Genomic DNA, 27,534 nt, shown 5'->3' with positions numbered 1-27,534 from the left:
AATGAATGAAAAAGGTGACATAACTGCAGATCCTGAAGAAATTTAAAAAATTATAAGAGGATATTATGAACAACTGTATGGCAACAAACTGGATAATGTAGAAGAAATGGACAATTTCCTGGAAACATATGAACAACCTAGACTGACCAGAGAAGAAATAGAAGACCTCAACCAACCCATCACAAGCAAAGAGATCCAATCAGTCATCAAAAATCTTCCCACAAACAAATGCCCAGGGCCAGATGACTTCACAGGGGAATTCTACCAAACTTTCCAGAAAGAACTGACACCAATCTTACTCAAACTCTTTCAAAACATTGAAAAAAATGGAACACTACCTAACTCATTTTATGAAGCTAACATCAATCTAATACCAAAACCAGGCAAAGATGCTACAAAAAAGGAAAACTACCGGCCAATCTCCCTAATGAATATAGATGCAAAAATCCTCAACAAAATACTTGCAAATCGAATCCAAAGACACATTAAAAAAATCATACACCATGACCAAGTGGGGTTTATTCCAGGCATGCAAGGATGGTTCAACATAAGAAAATCAATCAATGTATTACAACACATTAACAAGTCAAAAGGGAAAAATCAGTTGATCATCTCAATAGATGCTGAAAAAGCATTTGACAAAATCCAACATCCCTTTTTGATAAAAACACTTCAAAAGGTAGGAATTGAAGGAAACTTCCTCAACATGATAAAGAGCATATATGAAAAACCCACAGCCAGCATAGTACTCAATGGTGAGAGACTGAAAGCCTTCCCTCTAAGATCGGGAACAAGACAAGGATGCCCGCTGTCACCACTGTTATTCAACATTGTGCTGGAAGTGCTAGCCAGGGCAATCCGGCAAGACAAAGAAATAAAAGGCATCCAAATTGGAAAAGAAGAAGTAAAACTGTCATTGTTTGCAGATGATATGATCTTATATCTAGAAAACCCTGAGAAATCGACGATACAGCTACTAGAGCTAATAAACAAATTTAGCAAAGTAGCGGGATACAAGATTAATGCACATAAGTCAGTAATGTTTCTATATGCTAGAAATGAACAAACTGAAGAGACACTCAAGAAAAAGATACCATTTTCAATAGCAACTAAAAAAATCAAGTACCTAGGAATAAACTTAACCAAAGATGTAAAAGACCTATACAAAGAAAACTACATAACTCTACTAAAAGAAATAGAAGGGGACCTTAAAAGATGGAAAAATATTCCATGTTCATGGATAGGAAGGCTAAATGTCATTAAGATGTCAATTCTACCCAAACTCAATCTACAGATTCAATGCAATCCCAATCAAAATTCCAACAACCTACTTTGCAGACTTGGAAAAGCTAGTTATCAAATTTATTTGGAAAGGGAAGATGCCTCGAATTGCTAAAGACACTCTAAAAAAGAAAAACGAAGTGGGAGGACTTAGACTCCCTGACTTTGAAGCTTATTATAAAGCCCATTCCTCCACTCATCCATACACTATATAAAGGGGGTGTGATCCACAAGGTCTTCACAATCGCACTGTCACCCCTTGTAATCTACATTATTATATAATTGTCTTCAGGAGTCCAGACTGCTGGGTTGGAGTTTGGTAGTTTCAGGTATTTACTTCTAGCTATTCCAATACATTAAAGCCTAAGAGGTGTTATCTATATAGTGCATAAGAATGTCCACCAGAGTGACCTCTCGACTCCATTTGGAATCTCTCAGCCACTGAAACTATTTTGTCTCATTTTGCATCCCCCTTTTGGTCAAGAAGATACTCTCAGTCCCACAATGCCAGGTCCACATTCATCCCCGGGAGTCATACTCTGCGTTGTCAGGGAGATTTACATCCGTGGGAGTCGTGTCCCACGTAGGGGGGAGGGCAGCGAGTTCACCTGTCAAGATGGCTCAGTTAGAGAGAGAGAGGGCCACATCTGAGCAACAAAGAGGTACTCAGGGGGAGACTCTTAGGCACCATTACATACAAGTTTAGACTCTCCTTTGTGGTAATGAGCTTCATAAGGGCAAGTCCCATGCTCGAGGGCTCAGCACATCAATCCGCCAGTCCCAATGTTTGTGACAACATCAACACCAGTCCAAGTGAGGATGTCCAACACATCCGCACCTTCCCCCAGATCCTCGGGGCTGGGGAGGGGGAGGCTGTAAATATATTTTTTATTATCTGCCCAAATTACTCTAGGATGTGTCACTATTTCACTCCAGCCTATACTAACCTACCGTATCTCACTTCCTATTCAAAGTTCCATGCAATTGTGGTGTTTGAACAAATTGACTGTAGAGTCGTACCGTTTAGAAAATTTAGATGCTGTACCAAATAGATATCTGTTCCCTTGGTCTCATATGAAAGTTGAAGTTTTAAAACGCAATCAGTTTCAACCTTTACCCTTTGGCCTGGCTTGCCCTGGTCTTAACCAGACCTGCTTCATTCATATCACTAATTGAAGTCTGCGCTCTTTTTCAGCTTTTTTTTTTTTTTTGACAGTGGCTGTATGCATTAGTACTGACATTCATATCTGCCGAGCTCTAGCTCTGAGTTTCAGGTGTCTCAGAGATATGCATTGTTCCAGAGACCAATCAGGTTATACGCTAGGGGATCAGCATCTCAAAGTTTAGAGATAGGCCTTACAATTCAGGGATAGAGTTAACTGCTGTAAGAGCTTACAATCTAGGGACTATTACAATTATTGTGTCCACATTAGGCTATGTTCTAAGATTCAATTCTGAGTTTACACATTGTAGTTAGTCCATATTGGTGAGGCATCATCCCTCTCACCATGTTTTCTCCAACACTTTTACTCCTATATATATATTTTCCTACAATTTTATAGAGTTATATTCACATACCATACATTTATCCACAGTGTACAATCAGTTGTTCATGGTATCATCATAAAGTTGTACATTTATCACCACAGTCAGCACTTGAACATACTGATTACTACAAGAAAAATTGTTGTTTTTTTTAGCAAGAAGAAAAAATGATATAAAGAAAAATAACATGTCATACAATACAATATACTGCTAAGGACAGCAAATAACACCACTACCAAGAATCCCATATTACTCCCCTATATCCCCCTCTCATATACATTTAGCATTGGCATATTGCCTTTGTTACATTTAATGGAGGTATATTACAATGTTACTGTTGACCATAGACTCTAGTTTGCTTTGATTATGTTTTTTCCTGAATACCATCCTGTTCTAGTTTGCTAATACTGCAGAATGCAAAACACCAGAGATGCATAGGCTTTTATAAAATGGGGGTTTATTTCGCTACACAGCATCAGCAACCGGGCACCTTCACCGGAGGATGGCCAATGGCCTCCGGAAAACCTCTGTTAGCTAGGAAGGCAGCTGGCATCTGCTCCAAAGCTCCGGCCTCAAAACGGCTTTCTCCCAGGACGTTCCTTTCTAGCAAGCTTGCTCCTCTTCAAAACATCACTCCCAGCTGCACTCTCTGTCTCCCCCCCCCCCCCAGTCAGCTCATTTATATAGCTCCACCAATCAAGGCCCACCCCGAATGGGTGGGGCCACACCTCCATGGGAACATCTCATCAAAATTATCTCCCACAGCTGGGTGGGGCACACTCCAAGCAAATCTAACCAGCACCAAAACTTCTGCCCCACACAAGACTACAAAGATAATGGCATTTGGGGGACACAATACACTCAAACCGGCACATTCCACCCCCTGGAACCCAAAATGGCATTATCTTTCCAAATACAAAATACATTCATTCCACAATACCACAAAAACTTAAATCATTTCAGTAACAAAAGTTAAGCACAAAATCCCATCAAAATCAATTTAGGCATGGTCGGTCCCAAGGCACAGTCTTTCTTTAGCTGTGGATCTGTGAACTTAGAACAAGTTACGTGCTTCCAATATACAAAGGAGGGACATTCATAGGATAAACATTCCCATTGCCATAAGGAGAAACAGGAAAACAGGGTTAACAGGAGCAAAACAGTTCCTAAAACCCGCAGGACAAACTCCATTAGATTTCAAAGTCCAAGAGTCATTTACAGAACAATGTTGCATCCTTGGGGCTTGAGAGAGCGGGAGCCTAACCCTTCCCAAGGGCCTTTTCGGCAGCCCGTTCCTCTCCAAACGCTTGGGTGAGTGCTCCAACATATCCACACATTGGGGAGACCACCTTCTCGGCTCCACCCTCCTCAAACCTCGGGGCAGCTCCCGGATTCCCTTCCATCTCCGGGGCACACGCTCAACCCCTTCAGAACAGTGGGGTGGCAGCCAGGCTCTCCTCAATTCCCTGGAAATGTGCTCCACCCTCTTTGGGACCTGAGGTGGCAAAACTCTTCCAGAGCATCGAGGCGGAAAGCCCGCCCTCGACCTCCAGGGCAAACTCACCCTTTCCATGCATGTGGGCTGCTCCGCTCTCCCAGCCCGAGACCTCCTGACTCCAGACCTCAACCTCCATGGCTCTGTCTTTGAAGAGATTTTTCCTTTAATTTTTTCCTTGTCTGTCTCCTCCAGTCCAGACCGGCAATGGCTCTGTCTATAAAGATCTCGCAAAAATTCTGTTGGCTTTGCATGAAGCACGGCAAGGGTCAAAGCCATCAGACAATGGGACTTTCCACAAATCCTTTCTGCTTAACTCCTTTTCCAATCTTGGCTTGTACTGAAATGGCGGCTGGGTTCCATGTTTGGTTCCATCCTCACGTTGGGCTGTAGCTTCTGGGATTCCACTCCCTGGAAGCCTGTAATTTTCCAAGCCATCAACTTCTGGTTTCTTTGAACCCAAGAGTTCAGTTCTAAGTTTATCTCTCTCTGCTCGCATTTTACTATAAGCTGCAAGGAGAAGCCAGGATACGTCCTCCACATGTAGTCTGGAGATCTCCTCAGCTAAGTATTCCAGGTTGTTGCTTCCAGATTCTTCCTTCCATCTGACACCAGGACTCAATTTTGCCAAATTCTGTGCCACTTTAAAACAAGGATCACCTTTCTTCCAGTTTATAACAACACATTCATCATTTCTGCTCAAGTCCTCATCAGAAGTATCTTTAGAGTCCATATTTCCACAAACAGTCTCTTTAAAGCAGTTTTGGCCTTTTCTATCAAGCTCCTCACAACTCTTCCAGAAACTTCCCCTTATCCATTTAAAAAGCCGTTCCAACATGTTTGGTATTTGCAAACTCAGCAGCAAAAGCACCCCACTTCTCTGGTACCAAAATCTGTCCTAGTTTGCTCATGCTGCAGAATGCAAAACACCAGAGATGGATAGGCTTTTATAAAATGGGGGTTTATTTCGCTACACAGTTACAGTCTTAAGGCCACAAAGCGTCCAAGGCAACACATCAGCAACCGGGCACCTTCACCGGAGGATGGCCAATGGCCTCCGGAAAACCTCTGTTAGCTAGGAAGGCAGCTGGCATCTGCTCCAAAGCTCCGGCCTCAAAACGGCTTTCTGCCAGGACGTTCCTTCCTAGCAAGCTTGCTTCTCTTCAAAACATCACTCCCAGCTGCACTCTCTGTCTTCCCCCTCCCCCAGTCAGCTCATTTATATAGCTCCACCAATCAAGGCCCACCCCGAATGGGTGGGGCCACACCTCCATGGGAACATCTCATCAAAATTATCTCCCACAGCTGGGTGGGGCACACTCCAAGCAAATCTAACCAGCACCAAAACTTCTGCCCCACACAAGACTACAAAGATAATGGCATTTGGGGGACACAATACACTCAAACCGGCACACATCCCTTTTTCAAATTTCTACATGGTTGACATTCATTTGCTTTCCCACATGCAAAAACATTTTTATATTTGTATATTTAGTAACAGTCATTGGCCACTCCAGTTTTTGCCACATTATATAGTCCCAGTCTTTATCATCTATCTTTACCTCTGGTGTCATACATTCTCCTGTCCCACCTCTTTCAGCTTTACTCACAGACATCTTTGTTCAGTGTACTTACAATACCATGCTACCATCACACAGTATTATGCTATCTATTTCTGGATCTATGCAATCAATCCTAAACATTCTGTAGTCCTTCAGCATCAAATGGCTGATCTCTGCCCTCTTTCTATCTCCTGGTCACCTGTGTTGTCAGCTTTTAACTCCCAAAGTTTGTTCATTAATGTCTGTTCATATTAGTGAGACCATACAGAATCTGTCCTTTTGCTTCTGGCTAACTTCACTCAACATAATGTCCTCAGGGTTCATCCACATTATTACATGATCCATGTCTTTGTTCTGTCTTACAGCTGCATAATATTCCATCATGTGTATATACCACAGTTTGTTTATCCACTCGTCCTTTGATGGACATTTGGGCTGTTTCCATCTCTTGGCAATTGTGAATAATGCTGCAATAAACATTGGTTTACAAATGTCTGTTTGTGTCTTAAGTTTCAGTTCCTCTGAGTATATACCCAGCAATGGAATAGCTGGGTCATATGGCAAATCTATATTTAGCTTCCTGAGGAACCTCCATACTGTCTTCCAGAGTGGTTGCACCATTCTACATTCCCACCAACAATGAATAAGTGTGCCTCTTTCTCCACATCCTCTCCAGCACTTGTCATTTTCTGTTTTTTGGATAATGGCCATTCTGGTAGGTGTGAGATGATATCTCATTGTGGTTTTGATTTGCATTTCCTTAATAGCCAGTGAAGTTGAGCATTTTTTCATATGCTTTTGAGCCATTTGTATTTCCTCTTCAGAAAAATGTCTGTTCGTGTCTTTTGCCCATTTTTTAATTGGATTGTTTGTCTTTGTTATTGAGATGCAGGATTCCTTTATATATTCGGGATATTAAACCCTTATCTGATATGTGGTTTCCAAATATCATCTCCCATTGTGTAGGTTGCCTTTTGACTTTTCTGACAAAGTCCTTCGATGTACAAAAGTGTTTAATTTTGAGGAGATCCCATTTGTCTATTTGTTCTTTGGTTGCTCGTGCCTTGGGTGTGAGGTCTAAGAAACCACCTCCTTTCACAAGATCTTTAAGATATTGCCCTACATTTTCTTCTAAGAGTTTTATGGTCTTGGTGCTAATGTTTAGGTCTTTGATCCACTTTGAGTTAATTTTGGTATAAGGTGTGAGATGGACATCCTCTTTCATTCTTTTGGAAATGGATATCCAGTTCTCCAAACACCATTTATTGAACAGGCTGCTCTTTCCCAGTTGCTTCGGCTTCATTGCCTTATCAAAGATCAGTTGTCCATAGATGTGAGGGTCTACTTCCGAACACTCAATTCGATTCCATTGATCAGTATATCTGTCCTTATGCCAGTACCATGCTGTTTTGAGCACTGTAGCTTTGTAATATGCTTCAAAGTCAGGTAGTGTGAGACCTCCCACTTCATTCCTCTTTCTCAAGACATTTTTGGCTATTCGGGGCACCTTACCCTTCCAAATAAATTTAGTTATTGGTTTTTCTATTTCTGTAAAGTAAGTTGTTGGGATTTGAATTGGTATTGCATTGAATCTGTAAATCAGTTTAGGTAAAATTGCCATCTTAACTATATTTAGTCTTCCAATCCATGAACATGGTATGTTCTTCCATTTTTTCAGGTCTTGTTCAATTTCTTTTAGCAGTTTCTTATAGTTTTCTGTGTAAAGGTCTTTTGTGTCCTTGGTTAAGTTTATTCCTAAATACTTGATTCTTTTGGTTGCTATTGTAAATGGGATTTTTTTCTTGATTTCCTCCTCTTGTTGCACATTACTTGTGTATAGGAACACTACAGATTTTTGCGTGTTGATCTTGTAGCCTGCTACTTTGCTGTATTCATTGACTAGTTCTAGTAACTTTGCTGTAGATTTTTCTGGATTTCCTACATATAGAATCATGTCGTCTGCGAATAGTGAAAGTTTTACTTCTTCCTCTCCAATTTGGATGCCTTTTATTTCTTTTTGTTGCCTAATTGCTCTAGCTAGAACTTCCAGCACAATGTTGAATAGCAATGGTGATAGTGGGCATCCCTGTCTTGTTCCTGATCTTAGAGGAAAAGCTTTCAGTCTCTCCCCATTGAGTGTGATGTTAGCTGTGGGTTTTTCATATATTGCCTTTATCATATTGAAAAAGTTCCCTTCTATTCCTATCCTTTGAAGTGTTTTCATCAGGAAAGGATGTTGAATTTTGTCAAATGCCTTTTCTGCATCAATCGAGATGATCATGTGGTTCTTCTGCTTTGATTTATTGATGTGGTGTATTATATTAATTGATTTTCTTGTGTTGAACCAGCCTTGCATACCTGGAATAAATCCCACCTGGTCGTGGTGTATAATTCTTTTAATGTGCTGCTGGATTCGATTTGCGAGTATTTTGTTGAGGATTTTTGCGTCTATATTCATTAAAGAAATTGGTCTATAATTTTCTTTTTTTGTAGTATCTTTGCCTGGTTTTGGTATTAGGGTGATGATGGCTTCATAGGAAGAGTTAGGTAGCTTTCCCTCTTCTTCAATTTTTTTGAAGAGATTGAGCAGGATTGGTACTAATTCGTTCTTGAATGCTTGGTGGAATTCACATGTGAAACCATCTGGTCCTGGGCTTTTCCTTTTTGGGAGCTTTTTGATGACTGACTCAATCTCTTTACTTGTGATTGGTTTGTTGAGGTCATCTATTTCTTCTTGAGTTAATGTTGGTTGTTTATGCTTTTCTAGGAAGTTGTCCATTTCATCTAAGTTGTCTAGTTTATTAGCATATAGTTGCTCATAGTATCTTCTCATTATCTCCTTAATTTCTGCAGGGTCGGTAGTTATATTTCCTTTCCCATTTCTGATTGCATTTATTTGCATCTGCTCTCTCTTTTTTTTTGTTAGCCTAGCCAGTGGTCCATCGATTTTATTGATTTTCTCAAAGAACCAACTTCTGGTTTTGTTGATTCTCTCTATTGTTTTCCTGTTCTCAATTGCATTTATTTCTGCTCTAATCTTTGTTATTTCTTCCCTTCTGCTTGCTTTGGGGTTAGTTTGCTCTTCTTTCTCTAATTCCTCCAGGTGAGCAGTTAACTCTTCAATTTTTGCTCTCTCTTCTCTTTTAATATAGGCATTTAGGGCAATAAATTTCCCTCTCAGCACCGCCTTTGCTGCATCCCATAAGTTTTGATAAGTTGTGTTTTCATTGTCATTTGCCTTGAGGTATTTACTAATTTCTCTTGTAATTTCTTCCTTTACCCACTGGTTTTCTAAGAGGGTGTTGTTTAGCCTCCATATGTTTGTGAATTTTCTGACCTTCTGCCTTTTATTTATTTCCAACTTCATTCCATTGTGGTCTGAGAAAGTGTTTTGTATAATATCAATATTTTTAAATTTGTTGAGACTTGCTTTGTGACCCAACATGTGGTCTATCCTAGAGAATGTTCCATGAGCACTTGAGAAAAAAGTGTATCCTGCTGTTGTTGGATGTAGTGTTCTATAAGTGTCCGTCAATTCTAGTTCATTTATCATACAATTCAACATCTCTGTTTCTTTAGTGATCCTCTGTCTAGATGTTCTATCCATTGATGAGAGTGGTGTATTGAAGTCTCCAACTATTATTGTAGAGGTATCTATTTCTCCTTTCAGTGATCGCAGTGTTTGCCTCATGAATTTTGGGGCATTCTGGTTTGGTGCATAAATATTTATGACTGTTATGTTTTCTTGATGAATTGACCCTTTTATTAATATATAGTGTCCTTCTTTGTCTCTTTTAATTGTTTTGCTTTTGAAGTCTAACTTGTCTGATATTAATATAGCTACTCCCGCTTTTTTCTGGTTGTTGTTTGCATGAAATATCTTTTTCCAACCTTTCACTTTCATTCTATGTTTGTCCTTGTGTTTAAAGTGAGTTTCTTGTAGACAGCATATAGATGGGTCCTGTTTTTTAATCCATTCTGCCAGTCTGTGTCTTTTTATTGGGGAGTTTAATCCATTTACATTTAGTGTTATTACTGTAAGGGCAGTACTTTCTACTACCATTTCGTTTTTTGGAGTTTATATGTCATATCTTATTTTTTCCTCTCCTTTTACCTTTCCTGATAATCTTCATTTCTGCACTCTTCTCCAACTCTCTCTCTCCTGTCTTTTCCTATCAGCCTGTAGCACTCACTCCCTTTTGTATTTCTTGTAGTGCTGGTCTCTTATTCACAAACTCTCTCAGTGTCTGTTTGTCTGAAAATGTTTTAATCTCTCCCTCATTTTTGAAGGAAAGTTTTGCTGGATATAGAATTCTTGGTTGGCAGTTTTTCTCTTTCAGTATCTTAAATATATCATGCCACTGTCTTCTTGCCTCCATGGTTTCTGCAGAGAAATCTGTACATAGTCTTATTGACTTTCCCTTGTACGTGATGGATTGCTTTTCTCTTGCTGCTTTCAGAATCCTCTCTTTGTCTTTGACATTGGACAATCTGACCAGTAAGTGTCTTGGAGTAGGTCTATTGGGATCTATTCTATTTGGGGTACATTGTACTTCTTGAATCTCTAATTTTCTGTCTTTTATAAGAGTTGGGAAATTTTCAATGAATATGTCTTCTATTACTCTTTCTGCCCCTTTTCCCCTCTCTTCTCCTTCTGGGATACCCATAACACGTATATTTGTGCGTTTCATGTTATCACTCAGCTCCCTAAGACCCTGCTCATATTTTTCCATTTTTTTCACCATCTGTTCTTTTGTGTGTATGAATTCGAATGACCTGTCTTCCAGTTCACTGATCCTTTCTTCTGCCTGTTCAAATCTACTGTTGTGTCCCTCCATTGTGTTTTTCATATCCTCCATTGTGGCCTTCATTCCCATGAGTTCTGCCATTTGTTTTTTTAAGTTTATGAATTCTTCTTTATGGTCAGCCAGTGTCTTCTTTATATCCTTCAGCTCTTTTGCTATATCTTCCTTCATTTCATCAAATTTATTTAGCATTAGTTGCCTCCACTCCTGTGTCTCAGCTGAGCTATTAGTTTGTTCCTTTGGCTGGTCCATGTTTTCGTGTTTCCTGGTATGGCTTGTTATCTTAAGTTGTCTAGGCATCTGATTCTCTTGATTAGTTTATTTTGGAGCTTGTTTTCTGTCTTTTACTTAGTGGTTTTCTTGTTGGTTGGCTTTGTTTTCTGGCCTCTGTTATTCAGTTCAACTTATTCTAGACCTCTAACTTAGGTTCTATTTAGTTGATCAGAATTTTTCCCCTCTTGTTTTTTCTGTTTCTTGCTCTGCCTCTATGTAACCTTTTTGTGAGTGGGTCTCCTCAGATATGGTCGACCCTAGTCATATTTTCCCAGTCTAGTGAGGCCCAGGTCTCATTGGGAGGGTATGGAGTTTTCCTGAGAATGAGACCCTCCTATGAGGCCTTTAGAATTGGTGCTTTTCCTCTCCTGTCCAGCAGGTGGCGCTGGCCAGCCCGCAGCTCCCCCACCAGTGTATGGAGATATGTAGACTTTAGTTCTCCTGGTGACTCTGATCCTGTCAGGGGCGTGGCTGACTGAAGCTGGAATCTGAATTCCAGCCCCTGGGGTCTGAATTCCCAGAAGGAGGACTGCCAGTTGAGCTGGACCTCCCTCCACTCTCCCAATCCTCAGAACTCCAGTTGTCTCTCAGGGGCACTATTCCCTTCTCCCCTCTCCTCTTTGGGGCCTCTCCAGGTAGATTCCTTGGTCAGCCTGAGTTGCCAATTAAAGACGGGGGTGGAGGCCTTCAGTAGTGAATACGGAATTCAAAGACACTGTGGGGGCTTTCCGATGGAAAATAACCACATATATTACTTTTAGATTTAAAAAAAAAAAAAATAGAAAAGAAATCAAGAAAAAGAAAAAAGGAAAAAAAAAAAAAAAAGAGTCTCTTTTAAAAGTCTTTCCCCAGCCTGGAAGTTTTGTCAGTGTCAGAATAGATATGCTTTGGGCTATTGTCTGATAATTACTCTCCAGCCGCTTCAGTTCCACCCCTGCCAGGGGCTATTGAAATGCAAAAAGATAAGGGATCAGTGAGAAGCCAGAAGGGACAAAATGTAGGAAAAAAAATGGCTTTTTTGGAGTCTGGGAATGGGTGCCTGCTTTTATGTGCTCCCACTTCTCAGAGCCCAGCCCTTCTTTAGCACCCCAGCTCCCAAAGTTAGTCAATTAATTTGTTAATTAATTCTGCAGTTCAGGCTGGGTTGAGCCTCCCTTCTTGCCCTCAGCAGATTGCTGTTTTTTGGTTTTTTTTTCCCCCCTTTCAGGGAGCCGGCAGCAAGACAGTCTGTGAGGTCTGGGTGGGGAGGGGCGCCAGACCCCTGGTCCGGGGAACTTACAATGTTGGCTGCGATCTCAGCTTTTCCTCCAATTCCAAACTTGTGTCCAATGTGTGACTGGTTACTGGAGACCCCGAAAGCACTGTTTCATATAGTTCTTGGGTAATTGCCAGCTGCTCTAGGGGAGAGACGAAATTCTGCTCCTCACCACTCAGCCATCTTGCCCCGCCTCCAGACCCTAATACTCTTAATTCAGCCTTGCACTAAGAAGGCTGGCTGCTTTGGAAAACTTGGAGATATCCCTGAACTCCTACTGGGCCTGCTCTTGGGCAGTTAGTTGGAAGCCCTGCAATTTTCAGGAAGGACTGTTTATCAGAGTATTATCAGTGTTATCTTGAGTTGACTGTTGGTTTTCAATTGCTTCTGTTTTTCTTTTTGTTTTTAATTCAAGCTACTATGGGTTTAGCTTCTTAATTATCCATTGAATTTGTTGTGGTTGGTTTGGTTATCTTCTCACTGTGGACTGATAGGTGTTTGCTTCACCAGTATTTTGGCATAGTAAACTACTCATTGAAGGTAGATTTGTGTTGTAGTCGAAATCTGTTTCTTCCATACACTAAGGAAAAGCATATATCATTCTGCTTTCCCTCCTCAGCCTTCTAAAGGGACACTTCATTTTTGTGACCAAATTCCTCTCCTTCCTTTCATCCTTCCATCCTTCCAAGTTGAAGCAGGAAGTGCTGATGCAAAAAAAAGTTTTTTTTTTTTTCGGAGCCATGCTTTACTTGGAAGATTATTCTTGATTCCCTTTCTTCTATTCCCATTAACTCTGATTTACATTTAAACTTACCCAGAAAGCTCATGGAAACAAGGAAACATGAGTTCAACATTTACCATTTTCTCTTTTTTTCCATGTTTGTTACTGAATTGTAAATTGGATTTTTGTTGATGGAAAGTTACTTCTGTAAAGATGATTTAAGATTAAGACAAGTGCAAAACTTTCTCCTGGGATATTCTTATATGTTTATCTGAGGTCCTTAGTGTGTCTTGATCACATGATCCAACAGCTACATTTAAATTTTTTTGATTTGGCACTTGATAAAATATTTTAAAAATTTTTTCATCTTGCCTTTTTTTAAAGGAACCTTTTTTTTATGTACAGTTAAATTTACTGTTTGGTGTTAAGTTCTGTGAATTTAGACAAATGCTTATAGCCATGTAACCACAACTACAATCAAGACACAGAACATTTCCATCACCTCCTAAAATTCCCTCACACTGTTACATTGGTGTCAGTCACTGTCCCCTGCTGCCCCACCCTGCCCCCGAATCTTTAGAAACCATTGATCAATTTTCTATTCCTATCATTTTGTCTTTCCTGGATCTAGATTTTAAAGGACTGTAGGAGGCAGTAGTGAGAGAGTTAACTGTATATCTTGTACTTTACACATTATGTAAATGTGTCATGATTGAGAAAGTATATTCCATGACATCTATAATTTAGATATATGTTCTTTAAAATGTATATATAAAACTTTTCTGTTAAGTAAGAGCGCTCTAGCGTAAATTAACAAAATAGAGTATACTTACTCTATTTGCATAGATTTAAAAATTGTGCTTATGTTCCCTGTGGCCATGGTGTTAATTGGTGTATTAGTCAGGTGGAGTGGAGAACCTGAGGTCTGGACAGTTGTCCTTGAAGGTGTAAATGAAAAGTAGATAATCACTGTTTGTTATTGTTTGTGCTGATTTTATTTTTAATGGGTGATTCAGAGTCTTGATTAATATTTAGAGCAGTGACTGCTGGCCTCCAACCTGCTGATTAGCTTCAGAACTTGGAATGAAATACTTGATTTCTATCCAAGACAGCAGTTATGGGAAGCCTTTTACTTCTTTGTCTTCACAAAAATAACTCTTGACCTCTCAATCCTTATTTCCAAACAATAAACATTTCACTTGAAGTTATTTTCATGACTGGAGATTTACATTTAGACATCTCAGGAAAGCACTTCTAAGCATGATGTATGAGGGGATGTTTTAGGACCCATGAAGGTAAGAGAGCAGGGAGGAAATCAGCTCTCTGATAGCTTTGTGTTTTTTAAGCACACTAATCCTGAGGCGCTTTTCAAGTTTTATACCATTGACATTAGTGCCATTTACCTTCCCCCTTCAGAGTTATTAAAGTCACTCTTACCTCCTTATCCCCTAGGAGGGAGTGACTTGGAAGAAACAATAATGTTCAACCAGTGTTTTATTTTGGAAAATTTCAAGGGTAAAGAAGAGGAAGGGAAAATATAAAGAACACCTGTACACCCCATACATCTGTGCAACTCATGCTTAGTATTTTGCCGCATTTACTTTTCCCTCCTCTCCCCTTGTCCATGTATGTGTCTGTATGTGTACACACGCGCGCGTGCACACACACACACACACTTTTCCCCTTTACCATTTAAAAATAAGGGTACATCATAATATAAACCCATAAACACTCTGTTGCCAGATTGGGTTCCTAGGTTCTTGGCCATGCCGTGAGAAAGAATTCAAAGACACAGCACAGCTTGAGTAAGCAGGTAGAAAATTTATTAAGAACACATTCGAGAGGACATGCAGGCACTCTTGCAAGAAAAGAGAGGCAAGAAGCCCTGACACTGTGGGGCAATCTGCTTTTATAGATGTTTGTTCCTTTTGGAATTTTTATTAACCACTACCCTCCCGTTTCCCTTGATTGTAGCTACTTGAGCTTAGAGGACTCACTCAGGTGGGGTCCATTGGCCCCCAGGAGCTGTTTATTGCTGTTCTTCTCATAGATACCTTTCTCTTTGGGGCCTGACCACTTGGAATTTGCCCTTTGCTCATCAGCCAGCCACCGCCCTTATTCTAGCCCTGCTTCAACTTCACTGTATATCTTATTTTCCTTAAAGGACATTCTACATAACTGCAATGCCATCATCACACTCAAATTCAACAGCAATTCAATAATGTCATCTCGCATGCAGCCTACATGGAAATTTCCCCCTTGACCCCAGAATGTCCCCCAGAGCTGGCTGTTTGTTTTCTTCCAGAATCCAGTCAAGGCTATTGCTTTGCATTTGCCTCTCCTGTCTCTGAATTTACTTTAATCTTGAACGCTCTCCCAGCCTTTTTTTTTTCTTTCATGACACTGACATTTTTGAAGAGCCCAGGTCAGCTCTCTTGAAGAATATACCACATCCTAGATTTGTCTGGTTGTTTACTCATGATTACTTAGAGCTTAAAATTTTTTTGGCAAGAAGACAATAGAGGTGATGTTGCGTACTTCCCACTATATCATGTCAGGAGGGACCGAATAACACTTTGCTCGTATTGGTACCACTAAGAACATTAAGGTGGTGTCTGCCAGATATTTCCATTGTAAAAGTATCTTTTACCCTTTGTCATTAGAAAGAAATTTTGTGATATTTTGAGACCCTGTGAATATCCTGTTACTCATCAGCCTTTCAACCTCTCATTTTATCATCTATTGATGATCCTTGTCCAATTCAATTATTACACTGGTAGCTGCATAATAGTGATTTTCTGATTCTGCCATTCCTTCTGCATATATTAGCAAGCTTTCTTTTGTAAAGGAAGAGATCTCCCTCCCTTTTCCTTTTGAGTATCACTATGGACATCCAAAGTGGTTTTGCATGACAAAGAATAGAACAACTCCTGACTCAACTGCCTTTGGACAACATTTTGGCCAGGTCATTGTTTAAAATGCCAGTGCATGGAATTAACATTACTTTTTCTCCATAGCGATGTAAAGATATGTCTAATAAATCTATATCCACATCAACCAACTCTCTTATAGAAGAAACAAGTAAATGTGACTAAAACACAAGGTTTGAGCTAATGAGGATTGAAAAGCTCATAGGCTTTTCTGTTTCTTTTTTTCCTTTTTGCTCCTTCAGTATATGTTGATCTGCACCCATCAGTCCATACAGCTCATATATGCCACAGAATCTAGCAATAGAAAGAGCCCATAATGCCAAAAAGAAGGGGGAAAGGAAGCGATCAGAGGAGACACGAGTATGCATTTATCATAGTGCTTTTAGGTATTCACTTTTATACCACCTTGTGGCTGTCAGTAAATCAGCATAGAATTCAGCTCAAGAGTTAGTACCTGGGTATCTCCTACATCGGCCTTGCTTACTTAGATATCAGAGCCTCTGGTAGTCTCAAACAAGTTAAAGAGTCAGAAGATTCAGAAATCAGCCTGTATGTTCCCTTAAGAAATCAATTTTGTCCCCTCTTTTTAAGACTAATTTAAGCATATATTTTTTAATATTTAAAAAAATAGACAATCTTAAGCTGTTTTTTTAACCTCTTTGAGCCTTTCCTTATCCAGTAAAGAAAAAGCAGATTATCTCAATTGCTACTTACCTCCAAGTCTCTCTGATCATATGCTAAATGTTATAAATGGGAAAGGCAGAAAGGAAAATGGATTACGGTACTTAGTTCAAAGAGTGACCATTATTAGCAAAGTCTTACCTGATCTTCTGGCTAAAAACTCTTGTAATAGAGGAGCCATGGGGGATAGAAAACAGTGTTGTCCGTATACTGTGGCTTTTCACGAGAGACCAATTGTTCTCTGAAGAGAAGGAGCATAGACTAAGAGCACAATGGGGATAAACAGCGCACGGAACCTCACGTAAATGATCCCTTTTGCTCTACAGGTTAGTTTCTGCAGCAACTCAAAGGTAAAGCACAACTACCTTGCGTCTAAGAGGATCAAAATGCCACCTTCCTTCTGTTTTATGTGTTACATATCCAGGTTTTGTGTAGTTTTGTAGGAGACTTTTTTTTTTAATCATTCATTTCATTTTCATAAAACCTGGGATTGTTTGGAAGAAGAGTCATTAATATTCTTTACAACTTGCTCTTGTTCCTCCTTTTATGTTCGTTGCTAGTGCAGGCTTCTCTTATGTAAAATATTTCACTGATGCCCTTGGTAGATTTAGAGGTTGTTAAAGAAATTGTAATAACAGCTCAGGGAACAGTCGGGAACTGCCTATTCCCGTCTGACCCTGACTAGCCATTCTCCTTGTAGTTTTAAATCTTTGTGTACAGGCTGTAATTCACAAAACAGTTCTGATAAATTTAAATTCAGCACATCTTTCCAAGCAGTAGGGTTTTTTACAATAAGGGCCAGAAAAGTTGAGTTGTCAGCTGTTGATGCCATTACCAGTAACAATGGCAGCAACATTGAAATGGTTGTTGGGATTTCTGAAGAGCACATTTTACTGGTGAAAATAGAAGATGAAAATAGCCAGGAAGGAGAGATTAACCCCTCTTCAAATCTGTGGTTTGTCCCCAGTGTTTCCCATAAATTGACCTTCTTCGGTCAATAGAATGTTTGAGAATTCTATTCGTGCATATATATATTCAGTGTTTTTATGTTTAGTTATTATTTGTCCTCTAAATGGGCATGAAATCTAGATAAAATTAAAGCATATCTCTGACTCTCTCTCCTTGTACTAGCTGGCTTGCCTTATCTTGCTTGGGATCATTATTAGCCATGATTAAATATATACATTTCTGTTACTCTTTATCTTGGAATATATTGCATAGAGTTGTCTATTTGAGAAGCAGTGTGATGTCAAATCAGGGTATGCAATTTGTAGCCTGTTCCCTTGTGACTTCCACTTGGGTGTTTTGATTTGTTCGTCCTCTTTGCTCCCTCTCTCCACAATATATTAACCATCATGGCATTTCTTTCTCAGTCAGTTGGGAGAGAGTTGAATGGGCCTAACCTGGCTTCTCAGTTTCTGTGGTGTGGAGGACAGATGCCTCCTGTTAGGTGCCCTTTGGGGCTGCCAGTGAAGTCTGGTGTTTAGTTCACAGTAATGTACCAATGTGGGTTTCTTAATTTTGACAAATGAACTATGATGATGTCAAATGTAGGGCCGGGCACTGGCACTTTGGCCCAGATAATTCTTTGTTATATGGGGCTGTCCTGTGCATTGTAGGATGTTTAGCAGCATCCCTGGCTTCTACCCACTAGACACCAGTATCACTTCCTCCCCTGTTCACCACCCTCCCCCCAAGTTATGACAACCACAAGTGTCTCAAAACATTGTCAGATGTCCTGTGGAGGAACAGAATCATCCGTAGTTGAGAACCGCTGCTTTAGAGCATGGCTGCTTGCCCATGAGCTCCCTTTAGGGCACCCAGTTTGAAATTTGTGTATTGCTATCTTTTAAGCCAGGTCATTCTAAACATACTCTCCATAGCTAGAAATAGTCTTTTAGCCTTTTTTGTGTGATACAATAACAAAGTAACCAGCAAAGAACAGGCATCTACTTCACAAATTATTTAAAAGTAAACTTTGGGCAGTTTGAAAATACTTATTTTTTTCTTCTCTCCCTTAGATAATCCTTAAAAGTTTAATTTTTGGATCTTCCAGATGACTGGGCAGTTTTTACTTTCAGTCTCAGCTCATTCAGATCCTATAACCCTGCCTTTTATTCATTGTGACCACATTGCAACTTAATTCCCACCCATCGTTCAATTCATCAGACTTTTATGTAGAGTCTAGAAGCATAGTTCCTGTCTGTAAGTAACCTGCAATCTAGGAGAAAACCTCAGAAAGTGTAGGCAAGTATTGTTTGTGTTCGTGGTTCCTTGTTATCATCTGAACACTACTGTGCACGATTGCTTGCGTAATGTGTACTTCTCTACATACTAATTATTTCGGTTTATTAAGTATTGACATGATTTTCACAGACCTCCCAATTGAGATGCCAATTGCATTCTCTAAAAAATATGATGTATATGTTTATGGTAGCCAGGGTGCCCGCTTGCTGAGAAATCTTCTCATTGCCTTTCTGCTGTAGCCATGAATCGATACTGTTGTCCTGGGACAAAAGTGAGTATTCGGGTTGACCCCCAGGCCGCCATTTGTGACCTGGCCCTTCAGTGCCCAAGGGTTCATGGAAAGCACAACATGACAGAAACCCAAAAGTTATTCTGAAACCCAGAAGATTCCCTAACTCTTTTTTTTAAATATATGCACACAGTTTTATATATATAATGCAGCATCACACCATGTAGGGTATTTACTTATTTTATACATTCAGATATGTTTGAAACACTTCTTAAGGCTACAAAACAGAGCACAGAAAAATAAACAGGGCAATATTGAACACTTAGAAAAAGTGATGTGATAAAGAATATAAAGTACTATTTTCCTTTCAGCACTTCAAAAGATATGTATACATACTTTTTATTTTTACAAGTAACATCACAAACAATCACTTAGATTCCCTGACTCTTAACTTGCCATGTCATGCCCTTTGCATTTAGTATATCGCTAGTTAAATCTCTCGGCTAGAAATTCCAGATACTGGCATCCCTTTAACTGTCGTTATGCCTTTTTAAGATGATGTATGTATAAAGCCATCCCAGATCTGCTGTAACAGAGCAACAGTGACGACAACTTGATTCTCTCCCCTAGCCTCTGTGCTACAGAGAGTTGCTGATAGGTGAGGCCCAACAAAGAAGGAGGGGAAACCCAAGATAACTTCCATACTGTGGCTCTCACAACTGCAGGAGCTGTGGTATCTACTTTTTTGGTGTGTATATGCCATAGGAGAGGGAAAAGGAGGTGCTGGGAAAACAAAAACAAAACACAGGGCTAAATAGACCACTCTGAGAGTGTTTGCTTACAGGTTTGAAACTGGCATTTAAGGGTAAGGCCAATGTCATCACAGATAGCGAGAAAAGAAGATATCTGAGGCTCATATGTATGGCAATAAATGATGGTACCTATAAAGATTAATTCAATCCAATGCCACTGTACCTGTTTTTTGACCTCAAAAGCTTCCTACTGTTCTGATCTGTCCATGGTTATTGTTTCTTAAAGTGATCAAAATGTAATTTTATCTGGGTTTTCACTCTAGTTCTGTTAGATCTTTATAGAAGCTTGCCTGGTTTTTAATGTTTTTCCTTCTCTGTTGCCAGACAAAAGGACAGAGAATATACCACTAGAATACAGAATGGTTTGTAGTAAAAATGAAAGATCGAAACAGAATGCGAGTGTTAATCCCCATATCATGTCTTCAGTGCTGTCAGTTGGTATAGGCTAGCAGTTTTAAAAGAGCCAAAAAGATAGATCTTACATCTTTGGAGCTAGAAAGAACCTTGAGATTTTTCCAACCTTTAAGCACAGGAGAATCTATAGTATTTTAAAAGAAGTGAACATTCTACAGCTTCCCTTGGTAATTCACACTAATGTTTTAACAACTTTCAGCATCAGGAAATTCTTCCGTGTGAGTTACAGCCTAAATTCTTCATGCTGCTTAAGCCTGTTTCTTCTTGTTCTGTCCTCAGTGGAGGGATTGAACAGCTGGTCGCAGACCCCTCTGCAAGAGGCATTCACATAATTGAAAACTGTTATTAAATCGCCCCTTCAGCCACTCTTTTCTCGCCCGTTCTCTTTTTTTTTTTCCCATGGCTAAATAATCCCAATTCCCTTAAGCTGTTCTCATAGGTTTTTCAAACCCTTTAATTATCATTGTGCCTTTCTGCCAGGCCTTCTCTTCTCTAAGTTCTGGGTCAGCCATAGCTACCAGACCTAGACGCTGTTTTCTCAGAAGGGTTTGAACAGTACTGAGAGTAATGAGATAATTCCCTGACATTCTTCTGGCTATACCTTTAGTTATACATCAAAGGCATGTTTTTTTTCTTGTTTTATTTTATTATTTTATACCTACACTGTTGCCGATTCATGGTCAAATTTTGTGTGTGTGTCTTTTAGAATGAACAGAGCTTTATGTTATTATTATGCTCTCTGTGTTAAGCATGTATTTTTATTCTGCACCATGTATTTTAATCCCTTATTAAACAAACTATCATTTAAGCATAACTCAGGAAAAATACATGTTCAGATTAAGTGAGAGTAAACTGATACACTACCCCCAGCACACACACAGTTTTCCGTATTACTAATACTTTGCATTAGTGTGGTACGTTGTTACAATTGATGAAACAATATTTTTATAATTATACCATTACCTGTAATCCATGGTTTACGTTAGAGTTCACTGTTTGTGTTGTACAGTCCTATGGTATTTTTAAAAATTTTTATTCTGTTAACATAGTAGATACACCCTAAAATTGCCCTCTTTTAACCACATTCAAATGTATAATTCAGTGGTGTTGGTCACACTCAAATTGTGCTACCGTGGCCACCATCCATTATTGAAACTTTTCTATCACCCCCAACAGAAATTCTGTACTAATTAAGCATTAACTCCCTACTCCCAACCCCCAACCTGTCCCCTGGTAACTTATATTCTAAATTCAGGCTATGATTTTGCTTATTCTAATTTTTTCATATCAGTGAGATCATACATTTGTCCTTTTGTGTTTGACTTATTTTACTCAAAATGCTGTCTTCATCCATGTTTTCGCATGTATCAGAACTACATTCTTTTTTAATGGCTGAATAATGAATGCTCCATTTTATGTATATACCACACTTTTGTTTATCCATTCCTCAGTTGATGGACACTTGGGTTGCTTCCATCTTTTGGCAATTGTGACAACACCATGAACGTCTGTATGCAAATACTTGTTTGAGTCCCTGCTTTCAATTCTTTTGGGAATATACCTACAAGTGGGATTGCTGGGTCATATGGTAATTGAAAGGGTTATTTTGGTAAGGGTGGTTTCTAGACCAGTTGAACAAGGGACTGTTATATGATATATTGTAGCTGAACATCTGCAATTCTTTTGACAAAGTCTCTTACCATGTCTTTGTGTAAAAAAATTTATAAATGTGCAGTAGAGACTAGATTATATAACTGGGAAGAGTCATGGTTCAACAACCAGAGAGGACTGAATAATGGATTCATGTTGGCCTGAGATGTGGGCTATGGTGGTGTGGCTGATATTTGACCGTGGCCTGTTTAATGTTTTCACCAGTGACTTTTTGATGCAGACAGAACATGTTTTAAGTAAAATGTAAAAATTTCACAAAGTTGGGAAGCATGGCTAATTCATTGGTATAGAGTTAGGATTATTAAAGATATTGGTGAGATTGCATAATGGGCCCAACTAACAGAAAAGTCCTTGACAGAAGTGAAGAGAAACAAATCCCAAACGACCAAACACAGAGTGGAGGAATCACTGGAAAAAGCCAAGAATAGCATTTTTTATAATGTCCAGCAGGACATAATACTTTGTGGTGTTCACAGGCTGTGTGTGTGTGTGTGTGCATGTGTATTTTTTTTTTTTAAAGGTCTTGGAATCACTGAGTAATTAAGTGTAGGAAATTCTGAAGTCAAGCAAAGTTCAACATGTTTCTCTACTGGCGACCTTCTCAGCTTTTAATATGTTAACATGCATTAAGAATTTTAAGAGGTGGATATAATGTGCAATGTTTCCTTAATTAATTTGACCTTCTTTTCATGAAGCATTTTGCTGCACGATTGATCTGCTGGATGCATTGGGGAACACTGACCCAGAGGTTTTAGTTGATTCCAAACTCTGTGTGAACCTACAGTACAAAATAAAAGAAAGTAATCCAATTATACTGTCTGGAGAAATGGAGGTACCATTCCCAGAAGATCACCTTTGGGAAATAGTATTTAGAAGGACAATGGCAAACCAAGCCATGTCATATGAGGAAGAAATAAAAGAAGTAGGGATGAAGAGGCTTGGAGAGACATGACAGCTCTGGAAAAATACTTATAAAGGGCTGCAAGAGGGCCGAAATCTTCTGGGTTTCTGGTCAAATGGATAATAATAATACAACAGTAAAAATAGGAAACACGGACATGGCCCTTGCTGTGTGCCACACCGTTCCAAGTGCTTTTCATTTGTTCTCTCATTCTTAAAACAACTCTTTGAGGTAGGCACTATTACTATTTCCATTTCATAGCAGAGGATAATGAAGATACAGAGAGAGAAAGTCATTTTCCCAAGGTCACACAGCTGGTAAGTGGCAAAGCTGGGTTTGAACCCATGTGGGTTGACTCTGGAGCCTCCGCTCCTGTGTGCTTTGCTGGCAGATTTCAGCTCAGTGTGATAAAGCACTTTTGATGGGGGGTACCCACACATGTACATTCAAGATTGTCTTTTAAGGTTGTCTGCTCCCTCTCACAGGTGGTATTTTTCTAGTGGCTGAGCGAACACACTGGCATTAGATAAGAGTTTGAACTCAGTGACTGCTGAAATTCTTCCAGCAATGTGGCACCATTCCAAAAGGATGAATTGAATTGCATGGTCTCTGTCATCTTGAAATTCTAAAATTTCTTTTTGTTTAAATTTTATTTTCTGTAAAAGTACCTCTGTGATGGCACTCTACACAGAGAAAAGTGCTCAACAAAAGCTTTTGGTCAGTGGTTTAAATTGATACCATTTTGTAGCTAGGAAATTCAAGGTTAAACAGCTCATTATAATGCTGTTAAATTTATAGTTGGGGTAGCAACTAGAGTCCTGCTGAAGTGGTCAGTGTTGTAAGCCAAGTGACCTGTCCATCCAAACCCTACTGCATTTCTGTCTGAAATATGAATGGATCCCTTTATTAGCAAACCACATTCAAAGCAACATAGGTTTGCAGTTCAAATATTCATTATTTGTTATGATACTAAGTATCACATATTATATATTCCATTTAAATTGGCCTTGGAACAGTAGTGCCCCTTGATTCTTGGCAAAAGCAAATGAAAATCATCTCTGGAGAAGGCACCGTAATTCTAGGGCTCAAAGTGTCTCCAGAAAATAATTTTTTAAGGTTGAAGTAATACATAGTAAAAAAAAAAAAAAAAAAGAAAGAAAGAAAAAAGAAAAAATTAAACCCACAAGAAACCAAGATGAGACGCAACAGAAATGGCAGAGCACAGAAGTAGACCCACAGTAATTTCATGTATTAGTTATTTTTTAAGCTATGTTTACTCTATTTTAAAAAAATATAAGACAAGACTGAACAATATCTGCAGGAAACCACAAACTTTAAAAGTGACCTTTAAAATGACCCAATAGAATGTCTAGGTATTAAAAAATACAGTAGCCAAAATTTAAAACTTACTGTATGGGTCTACAGCAGGCTGGATGCTGCTGAAGAGAGCATTCTGGTAAATAGATACCCAGTCTGGTAAGTAGATACCCAGAAAACATGTCGGAAGGAATTATTATCAGTGAAGCACAGAAAAACAAAAAGCAAAACAAAACAAAAAAAGGAAAAATAGGGAAGGCCTGTTCAGAGACATGGAAGATAGATCAAGAAGGTCCTCTGTATGCCGAGGAGAGAACAAATGGAGAATAAGCACTGTTTGTTGAGATCATGACTGAGAAGATTCCAGAGCTGATTAAAGACCCTTCATCACAGGTTCAAGAAGCCTTGCGAATCTTAAGCAGTATAAATGAAACTCTAGAAACAACACAATATGCAGAAAACCAAAGAAAGTCGGGAAGAGGACAGATTATCTTCAAAGGAGCAGCTGACTTGGCAGCAGTAACTACAGGGAAAGCGAGATAAAAGTCAAATAATATTTTGCTGTGCTAAAACAAAAGAAAAAATCAAAAAACCTTTTCATCTAAAATTCTATACCCAACGAAGATATCTATCAAGAATATGTTCAAAGAAACTGAGAAATTTTCCACCAAGAGACATTCACTAAAGAAAATTCTAAAGGATGTGTATTTCAAGCAGAAGACAAAGGATCCCAAATAGAAGATTTGAGATGCAAGAAGCAATGAAGAGCAAAAAATTGGTCAATATATGGGTCAATCAAAGCAAACATTAGCAATGTAAGAAATTAACACACAGTCATGTAGTCATCTAGGGTTAAGAAAAAAAGACAATTAAAATACATGACTACAATAACATAAATTAAATGATTGGTAAATATATTTAGAGTTTTCATTGTACTGTCTAGGAAAAAATTGTATTTATTAAATTTAGACTTTGAAAGAGAGACAGAGAAACAAGAGGGCACCATGTAAACAGCACTAGGTCAGGAGGTTTGAATTCTAGAATCACCTCTGCCACCAGTTAGTTGTTAGGCCTTTGGAAAGCTATTTCTCTGATCTACATCTCAGCTTTTTTTTAATCTGTAAAATGTGACTTTGGGACCACTTGAATTTTAAAGCCCCTTCATTATGACTATGAAACATAGAGAAGTAGGTTCTCTAGAAAACAAAAACCGGTAGTTCCTGAGGTGTTTTTTTTTCCCTTCCTTTGGAATTCTATCAATAAGTACTTGCGTTTTACTTTTATGTATCTATTTAAAAATTAGAGCTAAATAAAGCCTCACCTGGGTGTATATTTTGCTTTTTCCATTTGTTTGCTTGCTTTGTTTTGTTTTGTTTTGTTTTCTTGTCATCTAATGGCCAAAAAGAGTAATGGCAGTTTACCAAAGTCTAAGGGGTAGGTGGTGGCTCATGGTGACCTAGAGGGACATTTGCAGGAACAAGTTGTGAAAAATGGGCTTCACTGTGCGACTATTGTTCTTTCTTTTTTTTTTTTCTAACTTGTTACCTGAACTTTCTCATCTTCTCTCTTGCACTCTTTTGTTCTCCTTCTCTCTCTCTCTCCTTTCCTTACAGGCTAATAATAAATCTGAGATTGAAGCAGCCCTCTTCCTAGACTGGATGAGACTGGAACCCCAGTCGATGGTGTGGCTTCCCGTCCTGCACAGAGTGGCTGCTGCGGAAACTGCCAAGCATCAGGCCAAGTGTAACATCTGCAAGGAGTGTCCAATCATTGGATTCAGGTATTAGGAACAAAAAAAGATGCTTTTTTTCCCTTTCTTGTTTCTTACCCCTTCGTGACTCTACCTTTTATCTTCTCTGCCAGTTACTGTTAGTTTGTTCCTCTCCCAAGTGGGAAAGAAAGTGATGGGACTCAAACATCAATCACTCCTGTCACTCCCCTGATGGCTGGGTTATTTGGGTGGCTCTGACTCATTAGGCAGGCGTCCCTTTTCACTTTCACTCTTCAGCTCTTCACAGCCACATTTTGGGTTGAACTGAGCTGACTGCCTGTCTCCACCAAGGTATTTATCCTTCAAGGACGTAAAGATTAACATTACCTCCTCCCTCTTTGAGCCAAGGAGGTTTTTGCCATCTCTTTGTCTTTCCATGGTCTTTCTGTGTATAGAAACCCTCCAAGAATCAGTTATCAAACTAAGAGATGATTCTATTCTGGGAAACCCATCATGGTAGCTCAGTCTCTTAATCACTTTATACCACTTTCCCCCCCTTAAAAAGTAAGAAATGTTTCAAGCATACTAGAATTTACTTCTTTATCTGTGAATCCGATTACACTCCTTGCATAGTATCCTGACGAACTTCCAAGGGAATATAAAGTATGCTAGTAAATGAAAGATTCATGAAACGGCTAAAAAAAGGAAATGTTCCTTATAAATTTAAAAGTGAAAGGTAAGGGCAACCTAGCAGGTAATTATTCTGATATTCTTAAAATGTCGTGGAAAACAATGGGCTCTTAAATCTTCAGACTTGTTGATCTGTTTGGGGAAGCAGGATACTTTGTAATGAATTGATCTTACTTAACAGTAATCCTAAATCCTAATTCTGAAGCAATGATGCATTTAAACGTCTAGATCAACATCAAGGTTTCCATAGTGACTAATAAACCACAAAGTTGTAAACTAGCTATATAGTCTATACCTGTTCAGAATCCACTTAGCAGCTGGGTAAATACTATTTTCTAGTTCTGCTTAGACTTGTTTTATGACTTTGCTTCTTAATAACTACTTTGTACCATTTGTGTGTTTTTTATTCACGGTGCGCTTTTCTGCCATTGGTATTTATCATTCCATACTTTATACTGTTTACAAAGAGGTTTAAAAAAAGACCTTTAGAGGTTTCTAAAGCCTAGATAGACAACAGTGGGTAGGTAATACTTGCGAAAGACTCCTTCTTTCCTTCCTAATTTCTGGGGGACAGGAAAGAGAAGCTGCAGGGAACTGCATTATATTTCTTACCTTTCTTTTCTCAGCTTCCTTAGCTAATGGAATTTGTATGCATGGATTAGAATTTATATAATAAAAAAGGAGGCCAGTGTTTTAGAGGATCTGAAAGAGCATTTCCACATTCGATTGTTTTGTCCTTATCAAATTAGAATATTTTAGGAATCCATACTTCTCTTCCTTCCTTTGCCCCTCTCAGAAGAGAGTTGGAAGAAAAAAAAAAAAGAGAGAGAGTTGGGATCTGAAAAAAAAAGGTAGTTTTTTTTTCCTCTTCCACATTCCCATATGTGACATAAGGAATATGTTTGTTTGAATTGGCTAAGGTTCTTATCTGAGAAAGCAAAAGACAGGGATATAGTATGAAACAAAGAATATAGTATTCTGAGAATGGAAGGAA

General features: G+C 39.0%; 1 protein-coding gene across 15 annotated transcripts in view; it reads left to right on the top strand.

Moving 5' to 3' along the window:
- DMD (dystrophin) overlaps nt 1-27,534 on the top strand; it is a 2,178,366-nt gene that overhangs the window by 2,060,193 nt on the left and 90,639 nt on the right. For all 15 annotated transcript variants that reach the window (XM_037821041.1, XM_037821045.1, XM_037821047.1 and 12 more), the window contains one exon: nt 25,753-25,919. In XM_037821041.1, coding sequence (XP_037676969.1) covers nt 25,753-25,919 — 167 coding nt within the window. The remainder of the gene's footprint in view (nt 1-25,752; nt 25,920-27,534) is intronic.

This window comes from Choloepus didactylus, chromosome X, assembly GCF_015220235.1.
Source record: "Choloepus didactylus isolate mChoDid1 chromosome X, mChoDid1.pri, whole genome shotgun sequence".
NCBI lineage: Eukaryota > Metazoa > Chordata > Mammalia > Pilosa > Megalonychidae > Choloepus > Choloepus didactylus.
Note: the sequence above shows the minus strand (reverse complement) of the source record. Positions and strands in the feature narration are given on the sequence as shown.